The sequence below is a fragment of the Lathyrus oleraceus genome, chromosome 1, assembly GCF_024323335.1.
Source record: "Lathyrus oleraceus cultivar Zhongwan6 chromosome 1, CAAS_Psat_ZW6_1.0, whole genome shotgun sequence".
In the NCBI taxonomy this organism is placed as follows: domain Eukaryota; kingdom Viridiplantae; phylum Streptophyta; class Magnoliopsida; order Fabales; family Fabaceae; genus Lathyrus; species Lathyrus oleraceus.
The window spans coordinates 441605379-441630982 of record NC_066579.1 but is presented as its reverse complement, the minus strand read 5'-3'; the positions used below and the strand labels follow the sequence as shown (position 1 = coordinate 441630982).

Sequence of the window (25604 nt, the reverse complement as noted above, 5' to 3'; positions counted from 1 at the left end):
GCAACTAAAAACAAACATAAATCTTACCAGAGTGATGAAAATACGTCAGATTAACGGCGGGAATTCAATGGAAATGGTGACCGATCAGTTGGTCATCATGTTTCACGCGTAACTTGAATTTCGTAAGTCCTTTTGGGGTGCCATCAGTTGTGTTAGAAAAAGGCTTTTATGATCTTTCAAATTGGAGAGTTCATAATTTTATCATGAGTATATAACTTTTCATACTATTTTAAAGTCAAGCATTATGTTTTAGAGTTCATGCAAGAATTGTCGCGATATAGCTCAACTGAAATGAATAGAACTGGAGTTTCGTAACTCCACTTGAGGTGTGGTTAAGTGTGTTTGAAAGAGTGTTTAAATAAATTTCAAACTGGAGAATTTCATAATTTTACTATAAGTCAATAATCACGATATAGCTCAACTGAAACGAATAGAACTGGTGTTTCGTAACTCCGCTTGAGGTGTGGTTAAGCGTGTTTGAAAGAGGGTTTAAATCAATTTCAAACTGGAGAATTTCATAATTTTACTATAAGTTAATAATATTGTATGCTATTATTAAGTGAGACAATCTTAGAGTTGGTAGAGTTATCACTTGTGAAGAATTGTCTTTAGAGTACTTTTGAATACTTTAGAGTACGTTTGAGGTACTCTAGAGTCATTTTGAAAACTAATAGGTGTTGAGTTGTTTTTGAGTTTTTTTTATTATGATGAGTTGTGACTAATATAATAAAAATTTGAGAATTTTTGATGAGTTAGAGTTTTTAGTAATAAGATAACTTTACTCCTTTTGATGAAAAATAAATATATTTTAAAAATTGTATTTTTAGATATTAGTAATCTGAAAGAATTATAATGACGGCCTATGATTGGAGATTTTGGAGATTAGTAATCCAAAGGGATTATAGTGATGGTTCGTGATTGACAATATTTTGGTTCAAGGGTGGAACCATATTATGATGATGTTTTGATGATGATGATGTTTTTTTTATGATGGTGATCATGGTCGGTCCTTTGAATTTGGGTGCCTTGGGAAAATCAAAAGAGTGGTGCTCCTATAATTTTTTTAAATAATAAATAGATAAGGATAGAAGAAATAATTGGAGAAAAAAACAAATTTTCATTTGACATTGTGCAAAAATAATACAAGTATGTATCTTTGAATCAATGTTTATACTACATCAAAACATAAACCACTATAAAGAGACTTCTTCTTCTTCTTTTTCTTCTTGATCCGATCTTTTTTCCTATAAAAAAATTGACCAAACCTTTGAATTATTTAAATGTCATCCTCTTAACATTTTTTGTTGCAAAATCATTAAGAATTCGTTCATAATCAAGGTTCTTCGGAAAAAAAAAATTCAATTGAAATCAACACAACCCTATTTAATCTATCTTATGAATAATATACCTCAAATAAGATTTTAATAATTTTAATTTAGAAAAACTTTTTTCAGTAGATGCAACATTGATAGGGATAGTCAATATTATTCTATAAGTTATGCATGCATTAGGAAAACTATAGTGAAAATGATGTTGGAATTACAAAGTATAATTGGTTTCTTGATCAGTAAGAAATCCACAAGGATAGAAAATAAGATGTTAGAACAAGATTTGGTTCTGCATCTATACCTCAAGTTTTGATGATAACAATGTTATATTTGTGTGAGAATAACTTTGGTAACCTAATGCTTTATTATTTGTAGCTTTAATAGTCAGTTCTGCTTCTGAGTATATGATGTGCAACGTCATCAATTTCTGAATATTATGTTCCAAATTCTGCTTCTATACTAATCATGAGAAGTTCTGAGAGATGTTCAAAGTTGTTGCTGCAATGATCTTTCTGCTTCTATGTTGATTCACTTCTAAGAAGCTTTTGAGGAGACGCTATTTTGCTGCTGCAACGTTATCTTAACTTGTGCTTCTGGACGTGACTCTGATCGATAAGCTTTTGAAGACTGGAAAGCTTCTGAAGTTGTGTTACTTAGCTGAAGATTCTGAATATCTCAAGCCAGACGTTGAGGTTATCAAGATTCTGACTGTAGCCTCTGAAGATTCTAAAGATCTCACGCTAGACTACCGACGTTGTCAAGGTTCTGACCAAAAATTCTGAAGTTTCTGAATCCAGCTTTTACGTTTATTCATTTCATGCTTCATCAAGTTTCATCATAAGCCAGTGAACTTGAAGATAAGATCAAATGGGTACATGATCAAATAGTATATAGTAAAAATCAAATATTCTTTCCACTACCTGATTTCATGGGGAATGACTGTACTATACATCACATATGTCACTTAATTTGTGGGCGAAGGATAGTACACAATATCACTCGTTTCACCATTCAACGATAAACAACCGCTCTATTTGTTTTCCCAATTTTGCCCTTCAATGGTCTTCTCCTTATGCTATATAAGTGGGAATTAGATACTTGAAGAAAAACAAGAATGTTGAAGCATTTCAAAACTTAACAAAGTTTATTTCTTTGTGAAAAGCTATCATTTTTATACATAGTTTTTCTTTAAGTATTTTATTTATCATTTGTGTAAAATCTGCTTGTGTAGAAGCAACTTGTAACACAAAAAATATCATTCAAACTGTTTGTTTGATTCCTTAAGGAGACTAGGGTATAGTCGGATCCTTAAAAAGACAAAGAAAGTTGTTCTTTGTGAGTCCTTAAGGACATTAGGGTATAGTCTGATCCTTGAGAAGACAACGAAGGTTATTCTTTGTGATTATTGTTATCAGTTGATTATAGTGGATTAAGTCCTTGTGTATAAGGAAAAATCACCTTGGCGGGTGGACTGGAGTAACTTTGAGTTTCAAGCGAACCAGGGTAAAATTACTTGTGTTTTTATCTCTTTGTTATTAACATTTAAGCGGTGTTCTTGAGTTGGTAAAAATCTTTTGTTTTTAAAACCCAATTCACCCCCCTTTCTTGTGTTTTTCACACCTTCAATTGGTATCAGAGCTCTGATTCTGATTGTGATAAAAGATTTATCAACATTTCACCATGTTCAGTATCGATCCGGTGTGTGTGAGAAATAATGGTCGCTGCTAACGTTGTTAACAATAATGAGAGAGATCACTATAGTGCTAAACCACCAATATTTGATGGTGAGAAATTTGATTATTGGAAAGATAAGATTGAAAGCTTTTTTCTTGTATATGATGTTGATCTCTGGGATCTTATAATCAATGGCTGCATTCATCCAGTTAATGCTGAAGGAAATAATAAAGCAAGAAGTGCTATGACAGATCAACCAAACAAAGATTTGAAAAATCATCATAAGGCCAAAACTATATTGCTAAATGATATCTCTTATACTGAGTATGATAAGATAACAAATAGAGATTCTGCCAAATCCATATTTGACTCTCTGAGGATGACTCATGAGAGGAATGCTCAAGTAAACGAGACAAAGGCTTTGGCCTTAATCCAGAAGTACGAAGCATTCAGAATGGAAGATGATGAAACCATTGAGACTATGTTCTCAAGATTTCATATGCTTGTTGCAATACTAAAAGTTTTGGACAAAGAATACTCTACAACTAATCATGTCAAGAAGATAATCAGAAGTCTCCTTAAAAAATGGAGACTTATGGTAATTGCTTTGAAGCCGACAAAGGATCTTAACAATATTAGTCTTGATGAACTTGTTAGATCTTTGAGAAGTCACAAGATTTAACTCGAGGAAGATGAACCTTGAAAGCGAGGTAAGTCTATTGCGCTAAAGTCCAAGCCTGAGAAGACAAGAGCATATCAAGCTGAGGAAGAATCAGAAGGTTCTGATGAAGACTCAGATGATGATGATGATGATGATGATGAGTTGTCTTTGATTTATAAGAGGGTCAACATACTCTAGAAACACAGGCAAAATGGGCAAGGGATGTTCAGAGGAGCTAGAAGGACTGCTGGTCATTCTGATTCTTCGTCTGGACAGAAGAAGTGAGGTTCTGGAAAAGAATTTATCTACTTTGAGTGCAAGGATCCAGGTCACTACAAAAATTAATGTCCTAATATGAAAAAGGATAGAAGGCCTAAGAAGAGTTTTTCTAAAGGAAAGAAGGCGATGATGTCTACATGGGATGACTCAGAATCCGAAGAAGATGATTTTGACGAAGAACAAGCCAACGTTGCATTGATGGTAACTACAACTGATCCAGAAGATTCTTAAAAACTAGAAGACAAGGTTCTGACAGAATCAGAATAAGACTCCGATTCTGAAGAAGTATTTTCTGAACTATCTCGTTCTGATTTAGAATTATGTCTCTTTAAAATACTGGAAAAATACCAGAGTCTTCAGAGTAAATACAAGGACCTTAAACAAGTCCAAGTAATTGCTTCTGAAACTCGCAGCGAGCTTGAGAAAGATATTTCCTCTATAAATGAAAAAGTATTTTCTTTAGAAAGTAACAAATCTGCTTTGAAAAGAAAATTTTCAAAATTAGAGGAGGAAATAGTCTCAGAAGCCCCTGTACTAATTACGTCATTAGATATGACAGATCATTCTAGTACTTTATGGCTAAAAGTATAGATAGAAGTAAAATGAATTCTTTAATCTATAGAGTTAGCAGAAATGGAAAGAAAGGTTTAAGGTTGTACAAAAACTATAAAACCTGACGAAAGTCAGAAGGTAAAACCAAAACCTCTCTATGAGCATTCCATGTCTGCTGGCACCAAACTTGATGTTTCTGCACAGACACAGAAACATACAAAGGGTAAGAACTCAATTATGAAACCTAAGTATCATGATCTAATCCCGTGTGATTATCATTCTACTCAAAGATCCAAAGTTGTAAGAAACTCTAGGAAAACTAACAAAAAAGGACCCAGAAATTGGGTACCTAAGAATAAAAAAAATTATGTTGTAGACATCCTTAGTAGCTCAGCTGAAACACCAGTCATGGTACATGGACAGGGGATGCTTGTGACATATGACGGGTAGAAGTTTTATGTTCTAAGATTTGGAACTTAAGCCTGGAGGATTCGTTGGTTTCGGAGGAAACCATAAAGGAAATATCATTGACTTTGAAACTATTGGTAACGGTAAACTTCCTTCTATTACTAATGTTCTTTTGGTCGATAGTCTGATGCATAACCTATTGTCTATTAGTCAACTTAGTGGCAATGATTATGATATCATTTTTAATCAAAAGTCCTGTAAGGATGTTAGTCATAAAGATTGTACAATCCTTTTTAACGGGAAGAGAAAGAACAACATTTGTAAAATCAGACTTTCTGATTTTGAGGATCAAAATGTAAAATGCTTAATGTTTGTTAATGAGGAGAAATGGGTATGGAATTGACGTTTGAGCATGTTAGAATAAGAAGGATTTCTCAGCTAAATAAGCTTGGACTAGTCAGAGGATTACCCAACCTGAAGTTTGATTTAGATGCACTTTGTGAAGCATGTAAGAAAGGCAAGTTTTCTAAAACATCTTTCAAAATGAAAACTGTTGTTTCTACCTCTAGACTGTTAGAACTTCTGCATATTGATTTGTTTGGACTAGTGAAAACTACCTATATCAATGGAAAGAAGTATGGATTGATCATAGTTTATGACTATAGTCGATAGACATGGGTAAAGTTCTTGAAACACAAGGATGAGTCACATTCTGTGTTCTCTACCTTTTGATCACTAGTGCAAACAAAAATAAATTACAAAAATAGTCAGAGTTAGAAGTGATCATGGTTGTGATATTGAAAATAAACATTTTTAAAATCCTTTTGATGAAAATGGTATTTCCCATGATTTATCCTGTCATAGAACTCCATAATAAAATGGAGTTGTAGAAAGGAAGAATAAGACCTTGCAAGAAATGACCCGCACCATGATCCAAGAAACTGATATGGCTAAGCATTTCTGGGCAAAAACAGTGAACGCAACTTGCTATGTTCAGTATAAGATATCTATTAGAAATATTATGGGTAAAAATCCATATGAATTATTGAAGAACAAAAAGCCCAATACTTCTTACTTTAATCCTTTTGACTGTGAGTATTTTCTGTTGAACATTAAAGAGAATCTTGGCAATTTTGACTCTAAGGCACAAAAGTGCTTATTGTTAGGATTTTTTGAACGCTCTAAAGGTTATAGAATTTTTAACACTGAGACACAAATTGTCAAAGAATCAATTCATGTTATATTCAATGATAAACTTGACCCTGAAAAGTCAAACCTAGTTGAGAAATTTCCAGATTTGAATATCAATCTTTCAGAATCCAAGGATAATGATTCTGGAGAAAAAGCCTCAGCAGGAAAAGCTAAAGAATTTGAAGCAAAAGACCCAGAAGCAACTCAACTAGATGTTGTTATTGCTCCAACTCATCAGAAGAAGAGTAGACCAAGAACTTCTCATTCTGAAGAATTGAGTCTGGGAGATAAAGACGCACCAATCAGAACTAGATCTTTATTCAAACCTTTTGAAGAGACTATTCTAGGTTTGGTATCTCTGATAAAACCCACATTTATTAATCAGTCTCTTATGGATAATGAGTGGATTTAGCTATGCAAGAGGAATTAAATCAATTCACCAAAAACAAAGTTTGGGATCTTGTTTCGAAACCAAAGGGTTTCCATGTTATTGGAACCAGATGGGTTTTCATAAACAAGCTCAATGAGAAGGGAGAAGTTGTCAGAAACAAGGCTCGACTCGTGGCACAAGGTTATAGTCAGCAAGAAGATATAGACTATACATAAACCTTTGCTCTAGTTGCCAGGTTAGAGTCTATTCATCTTTTAATTTTGTTTGCAGTCAATCATAATATCATCCTTTATCAGATGGATGTTAAAAGTGCATTCTTAAATGGATAAATTTATGAAGAGGTATATGTGCACCAACCTTCTGGTTTTGAAAGTTCTCAAAATCCTAACTTTGGTTTTAAACTTAAAAAGGGGTTATATGGTCTGAAACAAGCTCCCGAAGCTTGGTATGATAGACTAAGTAACTTTCTTTTAGAAAATGATTTTACCAGAGGGAAAATGGACACAATTTTTTTTTGTAAAACCTTTAAGAATGATATTTTGGTTGTGCAAATTTATGTTGATGATATTATTTTTGGTTCTAATAATGCTTCGTTGTGCAAGGATTTTTCTAAGTCAATGCAGGCAGAGTTTGAAATGAGTCTGATGGGAGAACTCAAGTTCTTTCTAGGGAGTCCATATTGATCAGTGTTCAGAAGGAACATACATTCATCAGAGCAAGTATACAAGGGAACTTCTGAAGAAGTTTAACTTGTCAGAATGCAAGCAAGCAAAGACTCAAATGCATCCTATATGAATTCTGGAGAAAGAAGAGGTAAGCAGTAAGGTTAATCAGAAGTTATTCAGAGGTATGATAGGCTTTTTTCTCTATCTAACCGTTTCTAGACCTGATACTTTATTTAGTGTCTACTTATGTACTCACTTCTAATCAGATCCTAGGGAGACTCACTTAACTATTATGAAGAGAATCTTTAGGTATATGAAAGGTACTACTAACCTTGGTTTCTTTTATAAAAAATCAAGTGAATATAAATTAGTAGGTTATTGTGATGCTGATTATGCTGGAGACAGAATAGAAAGGAAATGTACTTTTGGAAGTTTTCAATTTCTGGGAGAGAATTTGATCTCATGGTCCAACAAAAGACAGTTAACAATTGCGCTTTCAACAGCCAAAGATGAGTATATCGTAGCTTCCGAATGCAACACTCAGATACTCTGGACGAAGAGTCAACTGGAAGATTATCAGATACTTGATAGTAACATTCCTATTCTTTGTGATAATACTTCTAATATATGTTTGTCTAAGAATCCTATCTTGCATTCTAGGGCTAAGCATATTGAAATTAAATATCACTTTTTACGTGACTATGTTCAGAAGGGTATTTTTCAACTAAAATTTGTTGATGCAGACCATCAATGAGTTGCTATCTTTACAAAACCCCTTGGTGAAGATAAATATGTCTTCATTCTAAAAAACTTATTTATGGATTTATGTCCAGAATGAAAAGATGAATTTCAGAATGTTTAAGTCTTCATAACTCTATATTAGATTCTGAAAATTTACTTGTTGATTCTGAGACATGAGCTTTCTGAAGTGAGAAAGTTTCATGAATAAAAAAGGTTCTAATCAGAAGCAATCTTATCAAATTGTCTCCCTGATTCTGAACAGTTGTTACATTAACTGTTTGTCTTGTCGTTTGATATCATGTGGTTCTAAGTGGTGACAATTGTCCCACTTTCTGAGCATGTGTGATGATAGCGTGACACATTTGGTTTCACATTTCTTGGAATTAGGTTAAAATCTTTTATGTTTCCCCTCATGTCTGCATATTTTTAACTTGTCATCTTTGCAAAGAAATTTCTATATAAACCCACTTCACTCACAATTTCACACTACGCGCACTGTACTCCCACACTGTCATCTTTAAAACTTTCAAACACCCTTTCTTTTTCTGCAATTGTTCATCCTCTCCTTCAAACTTAAACAATGGATTCTCCTCAATAACATATTCAACAACAATAATATCTCAGTCACTCCATGGATGACGAAAATCATCTTGTTATGGAAGGGATCCCTGAACTAACTCTCAAAATCCCTGTTAATGAACTTATGGTTCTTTGTGAGACCATCGTGGATTTCAAAAATCTGAAGGACAATGGCTTTGATTTCCGAGACCTTAAAATTCCAAGGATGGAAGGGATTTTTTGAAAGATTAACTGGTCCTGTTTATCCAGTGCCTATGAAGCAGTTCTGGATATACATTGTTGCTACCAAAGACATAATTTATTCCTTCGTCATGAACAAGAAGATTGTTGTCACTAAAAAATCAATCGCTGACTTGATTTCTCACAACGACTGTGGAAAAGGGGTTTACAACATAAAAATTGATGCAAGAAGAGAAACAATGGTAGAATATGTTATTTTCAAGGAAGGAACAAAGTTGGATGAAGGCAAAAGCCCAACTGCTAAAGACCTATATGATAAATTAAGGGTGAGGTTTAAGATGATCCTAGGATGTATTCATCATCGACACGGTATAAACTCCTCATACTACATTAACACTATCCATAAGTATATATTGTTCTTTTTGGAAAAAGGGTACAAAAAAGGAACTTCCAGCAATATTGTTCAAGTTTCTCAGGGATTCTATTAGATAAAATAGAACTGGAAACACATCCAAGAAGAGAAGGTACATTCCAAACGGAAGGCTAATTTTTGACATTCTAGTTGAAAATGATCTTATGGATGACCTTCTGATCAACGGTGTAACTGAGGAGCTGGTGAAAGATGCTGGAAAGATCTTCTGGGGGAAGAATCTCAAGAACATGGGTCTCATCTCCAAGGTAGTCAGGCCAGATATCATTCCTTTAATTGATGATATCTATGGAACGAGGATTCCGGTGGACAACTTCCCAATCTTCACCAAGATGGATCATCCGGAAATTCTGATGTCTTACCTTGAGATTTGTCTTAAGGATGGTATTGACCCAATGGTTGACCCATTTAACTTACCAGACACTTACCTAGATGTGTATGGGGAAAGGAAGAAAGAGTCTCGTGAAGAAGGATCTTCAAGACCTCAGAAGAAGAAGAAAAAGGCTATGACCGTTCTGGATGAAGATAGGGTGCCTCTTAGTGTGCGCCAAAAAGAAATACTTCTGCAGGATACATCTGATGTTGTCCAGCAATCTTCCAGAGGTTCTAACACTCCTACTTCTAGTAAGCTTCCTAAGTCCGTAAATATTTTTGTTTCTGACTCTTTTAATTCTGAAAGGATCTTACCAATTCAACCATTTCCCCTTTCACAACCAATTTCATTTCCTTCTCAAACCATTCCCATTTCCTAACCACTTCCCACAGAAATGCCTGTTTTAAAACCCGTCTTAAAACCTATTTAAGAAACTCCTACAGTTTCTGAAACTCAGTTACAACAACAACAGATACCACCAACACCCCCTCATTCACAGTTACTTTCATCACCCATTTCACCCCTATCTTCGATTATTTATGCTCCCCACGTTGAAAATCCAAATATAATAACACCCAAAAGATCTCCCTCGAGATATTTGGGTAACCAAGTGTCTAAGGGTACTCCTCCTGAAGGCATGTTCAATTTTGAACCTGAACTAAAAGTATCTGATCTAGAAACACCCAAGGTCTCTTTAGTGTTCAACATAAAACACTCACAACCAAAAAGGTGAAAGTAAGAAATGTTGGGTTTTCTGTTCTTCCACAATTCATAAAGAGTCTTACCTATAATAAGTCTAATAGAAATTTTGTTATGAATATAACATGTTGTCTTTAGTGTTCAACATAAAACACTAATAGCCAAAAAGGTGAAAGTAAGAAATGTTGGGTTTTCTGTTCTTCCACAATTCATAAAGAGTCTTACCCATAATAGGTCTAATAGAAATTTTGTTCTGAATATAACACGTTGTGTTGACTGTTTCTGCCCAAAAATGATTAGCCGTGTCAGTTTCTTGGATCATGGTGCGAGTCATTTCTTACAAAGTCTTATTCTTCCTTTCTTTAACCCCATTTTACTGTGGAGTTCTAGGACAGAAAAAATCATGGGAAATGCCATTTACATCAAAAAGATTTTTAAAAATGTTTTTTTTCAAATTCGCCACTATGATCACTTCTGACTCTGACTATTTTGTAGTTCATTTTTGTTTCCACTAGTGAGCAAAAAGTAGAGAACACGGAATGTGAATCATCCTTGTGTTTCAAGAACTTTACCCATGTCCAATGACTATAGTCATCAACGATGACTAATCCATACTTATTTTCATTGATAGAGGCAATTTTCACTAGTCTAAACAAATCAATGTGCAGAAGTTCTAACGGTCTAGAGGTAGAAACAACAGTTTTCACTTTGAAATATGTTTTACAAAACTTGTCTTTCTGACATACTTCACAAAGAGCATCTGAAGCGAACTTCAGGTTGGGTAAGCCTCTGACTAATCCAAGCTTATCTAGCTGAGAATCCTTCTCATGCTAACATGGCCCAAATGTCTATGTCATACCCATTGTTACTCATTAACAAACATTAGACATTTTACATTTTGATCCTCAAGATCAGAAAGTCTGATTTATAAATGTTGTTCTTTCTCTTCCCGTTAAAGAGGATTGTACCATCTTTCTGACTAATAGCCTTACAGGACTTTTAATTAAAAATAATATCATAACCATTGTCACTAAGTTGACTAATAGACGAAAGGTTATGCATCAGACCATCAACCAAAAGAACATTAGTAATAGAACAAAGTTTACTGTTACCAATAGTTTCAGAGCCAATGATCTTTCCTTTATGGTTTCTTCCGAAACTAACGAAGCTTTCAGGCTAAGTTCCAATTCTTGGAACATAGACCTTCTGCCTGTCATATATCGAGAGCATCCATTGTCCAGGTACCATGACTGGTGTTTCAACTGAGATGCTAAGGATATCTGCAACATAAATTATTTTATCCTTTGGTACCCATTTTCTGGGTCCTCTCTTGTTAGTTTTCCCAGAGTTTCATACAACTTTGAGATTTTGTACAAAAGGATAATCATGTGGAATTTGTGCATGATACTTAGGTTTCAAAATTGATTTCTTCCTCTTTGTATGTTTCTGTGTAGAAACATCAAGCTCAATGTCAGCAAGCACGAAATGCTCATATAGAGGTTTTGGTTTTACCTTTTGACTTTCGTCATATTTTATAGTTTATGTACAACCTAAACCTTTCTTGCCATTTCTGCTAACTTCATAGATCAAAGAAGTTATTTTGCTTCTATTTATGCTTCTAGTCAGAAAATACTGAAATGTTCTATCATATCTAATGACACAGTCAGTACCAGAAGCTTCTGAGACTATTTCCTCCTCTAATTTTGAATTTTTGCTTTTCAAACTAGAGTTGTTGCTTTCCAAAGAAAAACCTTTTTCATTTAGAGAGGAAATATCTTTCTCAAGCTCACTACGAGTTTAAGAAGAAACTACTTGGACTTGTTTAAGGTCCTTGTACTTACTCTGAAGACTCTGGTACTTTTCCAGTATTTCAAAGAGACATGATTCAAGATTAGAACGAGATAGGTTAGAAAATACCTCTTCAGAATCAGAGTTTGATTCTGATTTTGACAACACCTTGTCTTCTGGTTCTTGAGAACCTTCTGACAGTTGTTGTTACCATCAATGCAACATTGGCTTGTTCCTTGTCAGAATCTTCTTCTTTTGAGTCATCCCATATAGCCATCAGCCTCTTCTTGCCTTTATCAATATTCTTTCTTAGGCCTTTTTACCCTTTTTAGCTTAGGACAATTGTTTTTGTAGTGGCCTGACTCTTTGCACTCAAAGCATATAACTTCTTTTCCAGAACCTTGCTTCTTCTGTCCAGACGAAGAATCAAAATGACCAGCGGTCCTTCTAGCTCCTCTAAACTTGCCTTGACCACTGTGCCTGTGCTTTTAGAGTCTGTTGACTCTCTTTGAGATCAGAGACAACTCACCATCATATTCTGAGTCTTCATTAGAACCTTCAGATTCTTCCTCAATTTTATAAGCTTTTGTCTTCTTAGGCTTAGACATTAAAGCAACATATTTACCTCGCTTCTGAGGTTCATCTTCCTCGAGCTCAATCTCGTGGCTTCTTAAAGAACTAACAAGTTCTTCAAGACTAATAATGTTAAGATCCTTTTTCAACTTCAAAGCAGTTACCATAGGTCTCCATTTTTCAGGAAGACTTCTGATAATCTTCTTGATGTGGTCAATTGTAAAGTATCCTTTGTCCAGAATTTTCAGTGCCACAACAAGCATTTGAAACCTTGAGAACATATTCTCAATTGTTTCATCATCCTCCATTCTAAATTCCTTGTACTTCTGGATTAAGGCCAAGACATTTGTCTCCTTTACTTGAGCATTCCCCTCACGAGTCATCCTTAAAGAGTCGAAAATAGATTTGCCAGAATCTCTTTTTGTTATCTTCTCATACTCAGTATAAGAGATATCATTTAGTATTATAGTTTTGGGTTTATGATGATTTTTTGAAATCTTTCTTCTATTGATCAGTCATAACACTTCTTTCTATATTATTTCCTTCAGCATTAACTGGGTGAACGTAGCTATCGACTACGAGATCCGAGAGATCAACATCATAACCAAGAAAGAAACTTTTTATCATATCTTTTCAATAATCAAATTTCTCACCATCCAAGATTGATGGTTTTGCACTGTATTGATCTCTTTTCATTGTTATTAACAATATTAGTAGCGTTAGCAGCGACCATTATTTCTCACACAAACTTGGATCGGTACTGAACACGGTGAAGTGTTGATAAATTTTTTATCATAATCAGAACTGGAGTTCTGATGTCAATTAACGGTGTGAAAAACACAAGAAATGGGGATTTGAATTGAGTTTTACAAAAACAAAAGCTTTTTACCAACTCAAGAACACCACTAAAAAATTAATAGCAAAGAGATAAAAACACAAGTATTTTTATCCTGGTTTGGTTGAAACTCAAAGCTACTCCAATCCACCCGTCAATGTGATTTTGCCTTATACACAAGGACTTAATCCACTATAATCAACTGATTACAATAATCACAAAGAATAACCTTCTTTGTCTTCTCAAGGATCCGACTATACCCTAGTCTCCTTAAGGACTCATAAAGAATAACATTTTTTGTCTTCTCAAGGATCCGACTATACCCTAGTCTCCTTAAGGAATCAAACAAATTGTTTGAATAATATTTTGTGTGTTACAAGTTGCTTCTACATAAGTAAATTTTACACAAATGATAAACAATTACTCAAAGAAAAATTGTCTATAAAGAATAATATCTTATCACAAAGAAATAGACTTTGTCAAGTTTAGCAACCCCTTCAGCATTCTTGTGTATTCTCTTGTTTTTCTTCAAGTCTCCAAGTCCCACTTGTATAGCATAAGAAGAGACCGTTGGAGGGTAAAAAGTGAAAATCAAATAGAGCGGTTGTCCATTGTTGGATGGTGAAAGGAGTGATAATGTGTATTGTCCTTCGTCCACAAATTCAATTACAGTTGTGATGTATAGTACTGTCCTTACCCACTAATTCAGGTAGTGGAAAGGATATTTAGTTTGTATTATGTAATATTTGATCACATGCCCATTTGATCTTATCTTCAAGTTTATTGGTTTCTGATGAAAGTTGATGAAGCATGAAGTGAAGAAACAAAAAGCTAGATTCAGAAACTTTAGAATCTTTGATCAGAACCTTGACAACGTCAGTAGTCTGACTTGAGATCTTCAGAGTCTTCCGAATCTACAGTCAGAACCTTGATAACCTCAACGTCTGACTTGAGATCTTCATAATCTTCAATTAAGTAACACAACTTCAGAAGCTTGTCATTCTTTAGAAGCTTAATGATCAAAGTCACGTCCAGAAGCACGGAGTGAGAGAACGCTACAACAACAACATAGCATTTCCTCATAAGCTTTTCAGGAATGAATCAACACAGAAGTAGAAAGATCATTGCAACAACAATATTGGACATCTTTCAGAACTTATGACTAACGCAAAACGGAATTGGAACTCATCATTCAGAAACTGATGACGTTGCACGTCATATAATCAGAATCGAAACTGGTAGTTAAAACTACACAATAACAAACCATTATGGTACCAAAATTATTCTCACACAAATGCAACATTATTATCATCAAAATTCAAGATATTTATGTGAACCAAATCTTATTTTAATAACTTCCTCATAAGAGCTCCTAAGTAAAGGGCTAAAAAAAACAAAGATACATAATTTCAAATCACTTCTTTAGAATGGTTATAAGTCATCTCCACTGTCAATTATGGAATATGTTACGTTTTGTGTTAGTTTAAGTGCAAGCATGATGCCTACACACATTAACTTGTGCAGCAAGTAATTAACGCTCTACTCTGATTTTTCATTTTTATTGCTTTCTTGAGAAAATTCTGATGTAATCATATAATCATTGAGAAGAGTAAGATACATTGTTTTTCATAAATAAGTATCACCGAATTTGCGCTTCATTTTCAAATATTGATGATTTCTTGTTCTTTGCATTCTGAAACTTGCCACCCTGAGACCTATTAGGATCCAGATGCAGTGGCCTTGAGTTGGAGTCAAGATAATGAAGAACCATAACCATAACCAATGAGCAAATAATCATAGGTATTGGACCGAAAAACAAGAGAAGCAAGTTTAGTGCAAAATAGAGAGCTCGAAGACCGAGTGACCAAAAATCACCACCTCTTATGACTGCTAATTCAACACTACTAACTGGAACAAAACTATGGTATGCTTATCAAATAGTTTGCATGAACAAAGTGTCTCGCTGATTGAATAAAACACGAGAAAGCAAGGAGAAAGCACGTTAGTAAGCAAATGTATTTGATGGAAATTACGGTTGTTGCTTTTGTGTCACCATAGATTAATTGACTCTGGAAGAAAATATTGGAACTATTGGCAATCCAAGCTCCAATTAGAGATGAAAGAGTCAAAGAAACCGAGGCCAAGAATGTTGCAGCTGATGTGTTGGATTGAATGACAGATAGAGCTGTGCTAACATCCCTTTTTTCAGCCTGATCATTCAAGCAAAGTTTAAGAACAACCTTAAATAATAAAAACAAGAGGTTTCAACTTTCGAATTAGTTATAGGAATGATTAGGATTATTACTTGCCTGCATAACTCTGTCAACCCATGCTCCTTTGTCATTGTTTTCAAATCCCATAACTGTGGTGTGGGGTTGATTGATATATCTGTGAAGCAAAAAGAGGTGATAAGCAACCATGATTAGCAACCCACAAGGGACCAAAATCAAATCCAGATACTCCTTAGGAAACTTCATTTTCAGTTTCTTCCTTCCAAGAAGTTCTAATTGAGGAGTAGGATTAATTGATCAAGGTTTTGGTTATAAACAAATAACTAAGTAGAGTATATGGTTATCATTCATACTAGCATTTAATTTTGCTTGATGGGCCATTGACTTTTAGACTTTTAATTTGCCATCCTATTTAGTTTTGCAAAATTGGCATTATTGATTTATACAGCTAGATCACTGAAGAAACAAACAAGTTGCTTGAGAGTGGGGGTTCTTTTCTACCAAGAAACAAGTTTTGTATTCTAAACTGTTAGAAGTTCATTGGTATAGGCCAATCTTAATGTAGCTGAATAACAGGAAGTCATATAATGTATTAAGGAAATCAGAGAAACCCAAGCACAAGGTGGTTCAACAAATATGTGTCAAAATGAAAAACTAAGTAATACATTATCTGGTGCTTATGCACAGAATAAAGTATCAACTGAAACAAGAAAACAAGTAGATACATTAATTATTCGTCATCTTAAAAAGCGGGAAAGTGCAGATGGAATTTTCACAGCATTTTCCCTAAGTGAAACTGGAAAATAATCATATGACGTTTACAAAAATGGCATTTCAAATGATGTCAATCTGATAGGAAATTCAATTAAAGATACCAAGTAAAAACTCAATACTAAAAAGGGACTAAAAAATCAAAAGGACACATGATGATGTTTATGGAAATAGATTTAGCATAAACAAAACCAAGACCCATTACTCAAAATTGTAAGTTGTTATCAATGATGCCTAATTAGTTCGAGAAACTTGTGCTACTAAGATCCGCTACACTGACATTATAATTTATTTAGTAAATAACAGAAACCAGGCATTACCTTATAAAACACTTTTACTGTTTAGTCAATTCTATGCAGCTAAGGTTGAAGGGACAATTTTGACAAGGAGGGTCAATGGCAAACTGCAGCTGAGTTGTTTCTTGCGCGGATTCACCCCGGTGATTACCAAGGATAGTTTATCCGCACGACAAGCCTTTATGGAAACACATACAATGAGTCCATGACACAGTAAGCTAATTCATGGCTTCATGCTGGTAGTAAGGAATTAGCAAAAACAGTCTTCAGCAGCACAGATGTATGCAGTATGCCCTGATCAGCTTTTGATGCTTAAGTTTTCAGTAATATTAATTTGAAGATTTTCCAATCAATCTTTGTGGGACGGCTTCGGCAGTTAGATGGCAGTAAGAATTGGATTTCCATTTCCTTGTTACATCATCAATCCGTTCATTCATCAAATCAGCACAGCATCACTTATATTCTAGTTCATTGTTAACAGTAATCAAAGTCAACGAAATGCGAACTAATAATAGCAGCAGCAATTTCTAGAAGCATCAAATTCAGTTGAAAGTCACATGAGCATAAAACTTTTTTAAATGGATTCTGCAATTGAAGATGTGCACCATTTTAGTCAAAGTTTGAACTTTTGTGCCAGCTTCTTTTCCAGAAATGTTTTATCACTATAGAAAAAGAATGTTGCAACCAAAATGTACATAATAAGATGCAAATAATCAGTTAATTGAAAGCATCATCCTCACAATGAAGAAGTGTGACACATACATACTATATATTACATTAGAAGGAAAGTTTAAGAATTTACTTGATTGTACAAACCAAAGCCATGATCGATTGATATTCCATGCATAATCAACATCAACATGTGAGTAAGCCGCTTCGATGTCTGCAGTTGTAAGACAAAATTAAATTAAATTTGAAAGACTAGACAACTTCCTGGTCATACTATTAGACAACTATTAAGAAATGTTGTTAGACCTAACTCAACCCTACAAAACTGACTTGTAGGGTTAGAATTGCCCCCAATTATAAGGATATGTTCAAGCCATATATTAATCGATGTGAGACTCTTAATAACAACAATATCTATTGTTCCAAAAAAACAAAGAGATTCTTGCTTGAATAATCATAACCTGAAAATGTGAAATAAAATGTTTGCTTGACTATGTAGTTTAATTGATGGAAGCGTCCATTTGACCATATACAACAAACTGCAAACAAACTTCAAGCTTACTAAATCCATTTTTCGTCGACTACAATGTCAGGGATGTGGGAAATTTGCGGGTAATTCACACGGTACTGTTCTTTCAGCAAAGGACATGCAGAGATATAAAGTCCTGTTAGAGAAGCAGGCAACCTTTCTCCAACTATATTCTCCAGCTTGGGACAGAATAAAATTGTTAATGTTTCCAGGGAAGTGAGGCGGAGAAGCTCCGTGCAATCCAACGTGTGCAAACTTAAACAGTCAGATATCCGCAGGTAGGTAAGGGAGGGAGGCAGCAATGCATAACCCTTCTTCGGAAAGTACTCGACACCATCAGATTGACCATAAATAAAAAGATGGGTAAGCATGTCCATTGAAGTTAGAGATGAGCTCATAAGTAGTTTTTCGCAATTCCCAATCCACATTATTCTCAAGCTAGGCGGCATACCCGCTTCAGGAAACGTCTCCAATTTTGGACAATCACATATATGCACACGTTGTAACTTTGGGAGAAGAGTATTTATGTGACAAGGCAGTGATTTTAAATTGACACATTTGGAGACATACAATGATGTCAAGTTGGGTGCAGACAGTCCTTCTTTTGGGAATGATACAAATTTGGGGCAGTCACTAATTTCGATATCAACAAGATTTTGAAGAACCTTTGAAACGGAAAGACATTCTATGTTTTCACAGTTGCAGATTCGCAAATGATAAAGGTTGGGAACGGTATCCAGTGGGAGGGTTATGAGAGAATCACAACTCCTATCTATGTGAAGATACTTAAGTGACTCATGGCCGTGATTTTGCTTTGGGAAATTTAGATTACTAGAATTTGTGATGGACAAACTCTCTAAGGATGAGGGTAAACAATCTCTAGGAAACGATATCGCGGAAGAACAATCCTTGATGACTAATTTTTTAAGAGAAATTGATGGGGTGATGGCAATGGCTTCAAAGACAGACTCTGTCACCTCTCTTCCTCCAACATTTAACTCTTCCAATGAAAGGGGTAGCTCATTCAAGGCTACTTTATTGCTTTCAAATATGTATAACTTGCATATGGCAGGAGCCCCTGGGAGAGAAGAAACAAGCTGGTTGCATCCTCTAATATCAATTGTTTCCAAAACAGGAAGATAAGATGGCAAATCCCCATGTAATCTGGGACAATCATTAATCGCAATATACTTCAATACTGGAAAATAAGCATTTGACTCATGAGGATGATGCCACACTTTCCAACATGACATATCAACAAACTTGAGACGTTCAAGGGAAGGAAAATATGTCCCTGAAAAGGTATCATCATATTCAGATCCAATAGTCTCCAGCATATTCATTTCCCTGATTGTCAAGACCTTGAGAGAGCATAATTGTCCAAGTGATGGAAGGATACAACAATTCAAACAACCAGACAGAGATACCTCAGTCAAATTTTGGTAGGAAGGATGTCCAACCCATTCTGGAAACAGTGTGCCCCTGTATCCATCAATATCTAGCCTTTTCAGGTTCTTGGACGGTTGTAACTTTCCAAGTATATCCATCTCACTTTGTGAACTTGTAAAATGGTTCTTTGCATCTTCAGACCATACAAACGATAATTTATCAAGGTACTTTTTGTCCATTATCTTTGCTTGTGATGCTTCGAAGCCACTGGTCACGTTCTCTAACTTCCTAATGCAAAGTGATCCGTGAAGATTCGAAAGTGTTCCCAATTCCTTGATCCCTTTCTCTTCCTGCGTTCCCACAACAAAGCAACCCAAGTGTTGCAAATTAATCAATTTGCTCATTTCTCTAGGCGTCTCTTTTAAATTAGTTCCCCAAATTTCCAGATGGCGCAAATTTACAAGATTTTGCATGTCATTGGGAAGCCTTGTTAGACTGTAACAATCGTGCAACTTTAACGTTTGGAGATTATAAAGGTTACATAATGACTCAGGTAACATCTTTATAGACGTGTAAGAGAGATCCAAATAACGCAAATGGATTAGTTCATCTATTGATTCAAGAAATGCATCAAGACCTTCAAAGTTGCCAAATTTCAAAACTCTCAAGCACTTCAAATTTGACAAAGTGAAGCATGAAGCTTTTAATTTCTTGAATGGATCATACAAAAAATAGATTGGCAAGATTGTTCGTAGACATTTTAATCTGCCAAAAATATCAAAGTTTGTTGAGATTGTATGACTGAACTTGGAAAATGACAAATGACGAGTCTTGGTACTAATCTTCGTATCTTTCCCAAGTACTTCTGTTCTAAAATAGAATTCTCCACCAAGCCATGTTGCCAAATCATGCACAAGATCATGCATTACAAAATGTTGGTTGAATTTCCCATGATCAGAATGTTTAAAAAATGATTTGGAAGCTAAGTCATTAAAATACCCATAACCAACTTCTTCTAAAGTCTTGTTATTTTCTGAAGTATGTAAAAGATCCTCCGCCATCCACAACAAGATTAGTTCATTTTTATCAAATTGATAATCCTTGGGAAACAATGAACAATATACAAAGCAACGTTTTAAATAGGGAGGGAGATAATGATAACTAATTCTCGATGCCGGAATGATCTTACTCTCATTCTCCCAAATATTATTATTCAGTATACTATTCCAATCCCTGGTGTCACGTTTTTCTCGCAGCAAGCGGCCAAGTGACTGGGCTGCTAAAGGCAATCCCTTACATTTTCTAACAATCTCTTTGCCAATTTTTTGGAGATCCATATTTTCATCTGGAGAAAGGCAAGCATTGTTTGCAAACACGGACCAACAATCTTCATCAGACAATTGGTGAAGAGAGTAAGGTTGAATAGTTTGAACCATAGAAGCAACTTTTTCACTACGGGTAGTTACAAGAATTTTACTTCCTATAGTTCCATATTGAAGAGGCTTTAAAAGAGAATTCCAAGAGTTGTCATCCTCGGTCCAGACATCATCCAAAACAATTAAGAATCTCTTCCCGGTCAGCTTTTCCTTCAAATCTCGATGAAGGATATTCAAGTTACTTGTGCTACAAGCACTTCCCACTTCCTCCGCGATGAACTTGGTAACCTTCAAGACATCGAAATCATCAGAAACACAAACCCATGCTTGAACATCAAATTTTTGCTTTATGCTGTCATGGTTGAACACAAATTGGGCTAAAGTTGTTTTTCCAAGGCCACCCAGGCCAACAATGGGGATGACAGCAGTGTTATGATGATTCAAGAGTAATTTGAGTATGGCCTCTTTGTCATGATCCCTACCAAATAGGATAGATCTGTCTTCTAAAGAGGTTGATGGAGTTCTCCAGGATGAGTGGTGAGTTGCAATGTGTTGAAGACCAATAATATGTTTAAGTTTGAGAATGGATTCAAGTCTAGCAACTATATGTTCCAACTTATGAACCATATCTCTTTCTTCAAAGTTGAAAAGGCGAGAGAAGTAGTTAACAGTACTCACCTTGTTGTTGTTCTTGGAAAGAGCAGCTTTGGTAGAGATGTGGTCGAGAATGTCATCAGCAACATACAGAGCATCTTTGAGATCATGAAGCCATTTGTTAACAGCAGAGTCATGAATCTGCTTCTGTTCAGCATCGTTAAGCACAGCTTCAACAGCGTAAAGAGTATTTTTCAACCGTTGAACCAAATTGACGTCAATTTTCTTCCCACTAATCAAGTCAACAACTTCAGGAGAAGCAAGTCTGTCGATGACAACTTCAATGAAAGCGGAGAGAAATGCTTGACCAACAGCAACAACCGCCATGATTAAGATCAAGAAGATTAGATTGGACAGGAAGAGAGGAAATTAGAGATTGATTTGTAGATGCAATAAGGTAATAAACGGGTCTATAATGCTGTGTTCTTTTACCAAAGTGTGTAGTAGTGTATAATATTGTGACTCTTGCTTGGCACATGGTGTGGACACAGTCTCCGAGAGAAGTGCCATGTGTGTTCCCAGTAAGGATTAAGTAATAGGAATTAAGTAGTGCTATCTTGCTTGGCACGTTCTACATTGCAGTAACAGTATTTAACTATTTATGGATCCAATACTTATATCTTAATGATTTGAAATCATATAATATCTTATGTAGTATAATAATAAGGTTAGTGAAAGATAAATTACAACAATTATGACAAAGGTCGCAACATGACTCTCATTCTAAAGCCCTGTGAGGAAATAAGGATTAAAATCACAATGAAGAATGCAAATTGTATGAAATCACCATCTTATTTTTTGTTCCTTGTTTGTTTCAGAGTAGTTATTCTCAACAGTGGCCGACCCTAAAAGTGGGATAGTGGGATAGCCAAGATGACCGTTATATTTGAATTTTTTTGAGCAAATAACATATAATAATTATAAATATACAGCTAATGTAAAATTTGGCAAAAATCAAAGCACACGTGACTCTAGAAGTGCATAAACAACTATGAAGAAAGGTTAACAGCATCTCCTTAGTGTTGTGATCTTTCTATGCTGATATGTACCATTTTTAAGGAAGAAAAATACACAGAAGAATTCCATAAACTGAGGGAAGAGTTGATAACCTTCCATCATGAGATCGCAGACCAAAAAGATATGAACTTGTTCAAAGATCTTCCGGTCATACACAGCAAGATCAACTCGTCTTCATCGATTTCATAATCCTTCAGATATGATGAACAGTGAACAAAAGCATGTTTTCAAATAAGAGAGGGAGATAATGATAACGAATGATATTACTCTTATTAACTTACGATAAACCTTCAATTATCGATTATTAGTAAATTTCAAGCATCCGACATTAGCTCAGTTGGCAGAGCGGAGGACTGTAGTTGGGTTACCAATATGACATCTTAGGTCACTGATTTGAATGAATCCGGTATGTTGGATTTCAATGTCAAAATAAAGTTATCGATTGAGTAGATATTTAAAAATAAATAAATTTAGATGTCATTCTCCAAAATTTTCATCTATTAAAATCAACTCTTAAATAGATTCATCCTTATAGGTGAAGGTTTATTTTTTTTATAATTTAATGGCCGCAACAAATGGTCGTGCCCCTATAAGAATTTCAAAATATAGAAAGATATCATTTCATTCACAAGAGACAATTTTTAGATCAAACGCCTAATACTGCACTAAAAGTAATTGTTGTTAGTGAGAGTGCAACTATATTTCTTATAGCAAAGAGTCCTCAATGGACTGCTTCTAACACATTGTAATTTCCATGGGTTGGGATGTTAAACCCATCGAATAACACTAGTGACGTTCGATAAACAAATCCAACAATCTCCCCCTCAATGACAGACTGGGGATTCAAACCCATGACCTTGCTCTAATACCTATTTTTAGATGAAATGATTATCAATGTGTTAAAAGAAATCGTTATTATTGTGTGAGAAACTATATTTCCTTATAGCAAAGAGTCCTCAACGGGTTGCGCTTAATACATCATTGGCGCCATGGATTGGGATGGTAACCCCATTGATCGCACCGATGACGCTGGATAAATAAATCCAACCATAGTTTGTTCTTAGTGCTCCAAAACCACTAGCAAGCAACCAAAAATATATAGCCGACATTGATGTTATGTCTAATTCAATCATATAAAATATCCCCATGGAAGATTAAGGGGTCCAAGATGCCAATAGATTTTCAAAAGCGAGTAGCAAATTCACAGTCTCTCAATGGTAGTGGAGAGGAACACATTTGATTTAGAAACATTCACTTTTATGATAGAAAACATGGCAAAACAATTCAAGATATCATAAATGATCCCTTCTTGGGAGTTAGAAACCTTTGCAAAAAGAAGAACATCATCAACACAAATAAATACAATAAAGGGGGTCCATTACGAGATAACCTAACAATTTTCCAATGTTCTTCATCGACTCCCCTAATTATTGTCTACGACAAGAATTCCATGTAGATAACGAAGAGATATGGCGAAAGAGGGTTACCTTGACGTAAACCTCTAGTCATAACAAAATTTTATTGTCATCTCCCATTCCAAAGAATAAACATAGAGGAGTTGGTTACACAATGTATGATCAACTTCATACAACGGGAGAAAACCTGTTTCGTTTCAAACAAAATTTCAAAAAGTTCCAATTAATATGATTATAGGCTTTTTCAAGATCTATTTTGAACACCATGTCAACTTTTTTCTTTTTAAATTTACGCATAGAATGAATTGCCTCTTAAAGGATAATAGATGACATTATTAGTTATCCCTTTACCAGGACAAAAACAACTTTGGAAGCGTCCAACTATCTGATTTAGATAAGAATGTAATTTGTTACACATAATTTTCGGAATAAGTTTGTAAATAGTGTGCACAAACTAATGGGCCTTAATTCCTTAAAACTTTTAGGACAACATACCTTAGAAATTCCTGCGATAAGAGTCTCGGAAATAGGGATGTGAAAGCTACTTGTCACAAAAGCATTTGATATAAGTTGGACAACACCATCTCCTACAATATGCCAAAACTATTTGAAGAAAATACTCAGGAATTCATCAACGCAATTAATTTAATTATTCTACCCACCAAAGCTCTCCCTACACCCCACCACACACCACACATACATACAACTCAAGATATTTTTTTAATTAAAAGCACAACACATACTAATTAATTAAATAAAAGCACAAAATATTTGATTAAATAAATTAATCAAATTTTAGGGCGTTTCAACTCTCCCCCACTTAGAGATTTTTCGCCCTAGAAAATTACCTGAAAGAGATAGAGTCGGATACGACTCCCTCATCTGACTCTCCAGCTCCCATGTCATGTTTCCACCAGTCGATCCTCCCCACACCACCTTCACCAGTGCAATCTCATTGTCTCTCAAGTTCTTCACTTCACGATCCTCTAAACTCAAGGGAGATGCCTCAACGGTCAAGTTGTTTCTAACATGCACCTTATCCACTTAAATCACATGAGATAAATCACGAATATACTTCCTCAACTGAGACACATGAAAGACATCACGAAGATTCAAAAGAAACGGCGGTAAATCAACTTTGTAGGACACTTCTCCTACTCGCTTCATAATCTGATATGGACCAATAAAACGCGTCGTGAGCTTTTGAGACTTCAAATCTCGACCAACACTAGATACCGGAGTAACTCTAAAAAACCCACGGTCTCCCTCAAGAAACTCAAGTATTTTTCTCCTCTTATCATATTAACTCTTCTGGCGACTCTGCAAAGCTTTCATCTTCTCTTGGATCATCTTGATCTTCTTAGAGGTTTGTTGTACAATCAAAGGTCCAAGCACAATACTCTCACCTGATTTATACCAACATAAAGGTTTCACACACCTCATACCATACAATGCCTCGAACGGTGTCATTCCAATACTAAAATGGAAATTATTGTTGTAAGTGAACTCAATCAACGACAATTATTTATCCCAAGCACCTATTTGCCCTAGCACACAAGTCCTCAGCAAATCTTTCAAGGATTGAATAGTCCTCTCCGTTTGACCGTTCGTTTGCGGATGATAAACAGAACTCAACTTTAGCTTAGTACTCATGACTTCCTGCAAATTTTTCAAAAACCTCGATGTGAATCTCATATCTCTATCTAATATATAACTTGACTAACTTCTGCAAAGGATAACTAATAAGATACTTGTGTATGATACAATATAAAATGTATTACTTTTAAAATATTATTATAAATAATTGAACCATTAAAATAAATGCGCTATGAGAATTTCAGAGACTAATTGAACCATTAATTATCATGAGCTAACTAATCAAATAAATTAGTATTAGAGAATAATTTAAT

General features: G+C 35.0%; 2 protein-coding genes across 12 annotated transcripts in view; both read right to left on the bottom strand.

Annotated features, from left to right (window-relative positions):
- Positions 1-25604, bottom strand: part of LOC127081456 (putative disease resistance RPP13-like protein 1) — a 92304-nt gene that overhangs the window by 41576 nt on the left and 25124 nt on the right. The gene's annotated exons all lie outside the window — the stretch shown is intronic.
- LOC127081507 (putative disease resistance protein At3g14460) lies at positions 15683-22062 on the bottom strand. Of its 3 annotated transcripts, none has more exons than XM_051021769.1 (3): positions 17776-22062; positions 17448-17528; positions 15683-15735 (listed from the first exon to the last, which is right to left on the bottom strand). In XM_051021769.1, exon 1 carries the CDS (start codon positions 21587-21589, stop codon positions 17876-17878), a length of 3714 nt encoding a protein of 1237 aa, XP_050877726.1. In that variant the 5' UTR covers positions 21590-22062; the 3' UTR covers positions 15683-15735; positions 17448-17528; positions 17776-17875. The 3 variants fall into 3 exon arrangements, with proteins under 3 accessions (XP_050877726.1, XP_050877718.1, XP_050877723.1); XM_051021761.1 differs by lacking the exon at positions 15683-15735 and adding an exon at positions 16509-17230; XM_051021766.1 differs by lacking the exon at positions 15683-15735 and adding an exon at positions 16509-17108.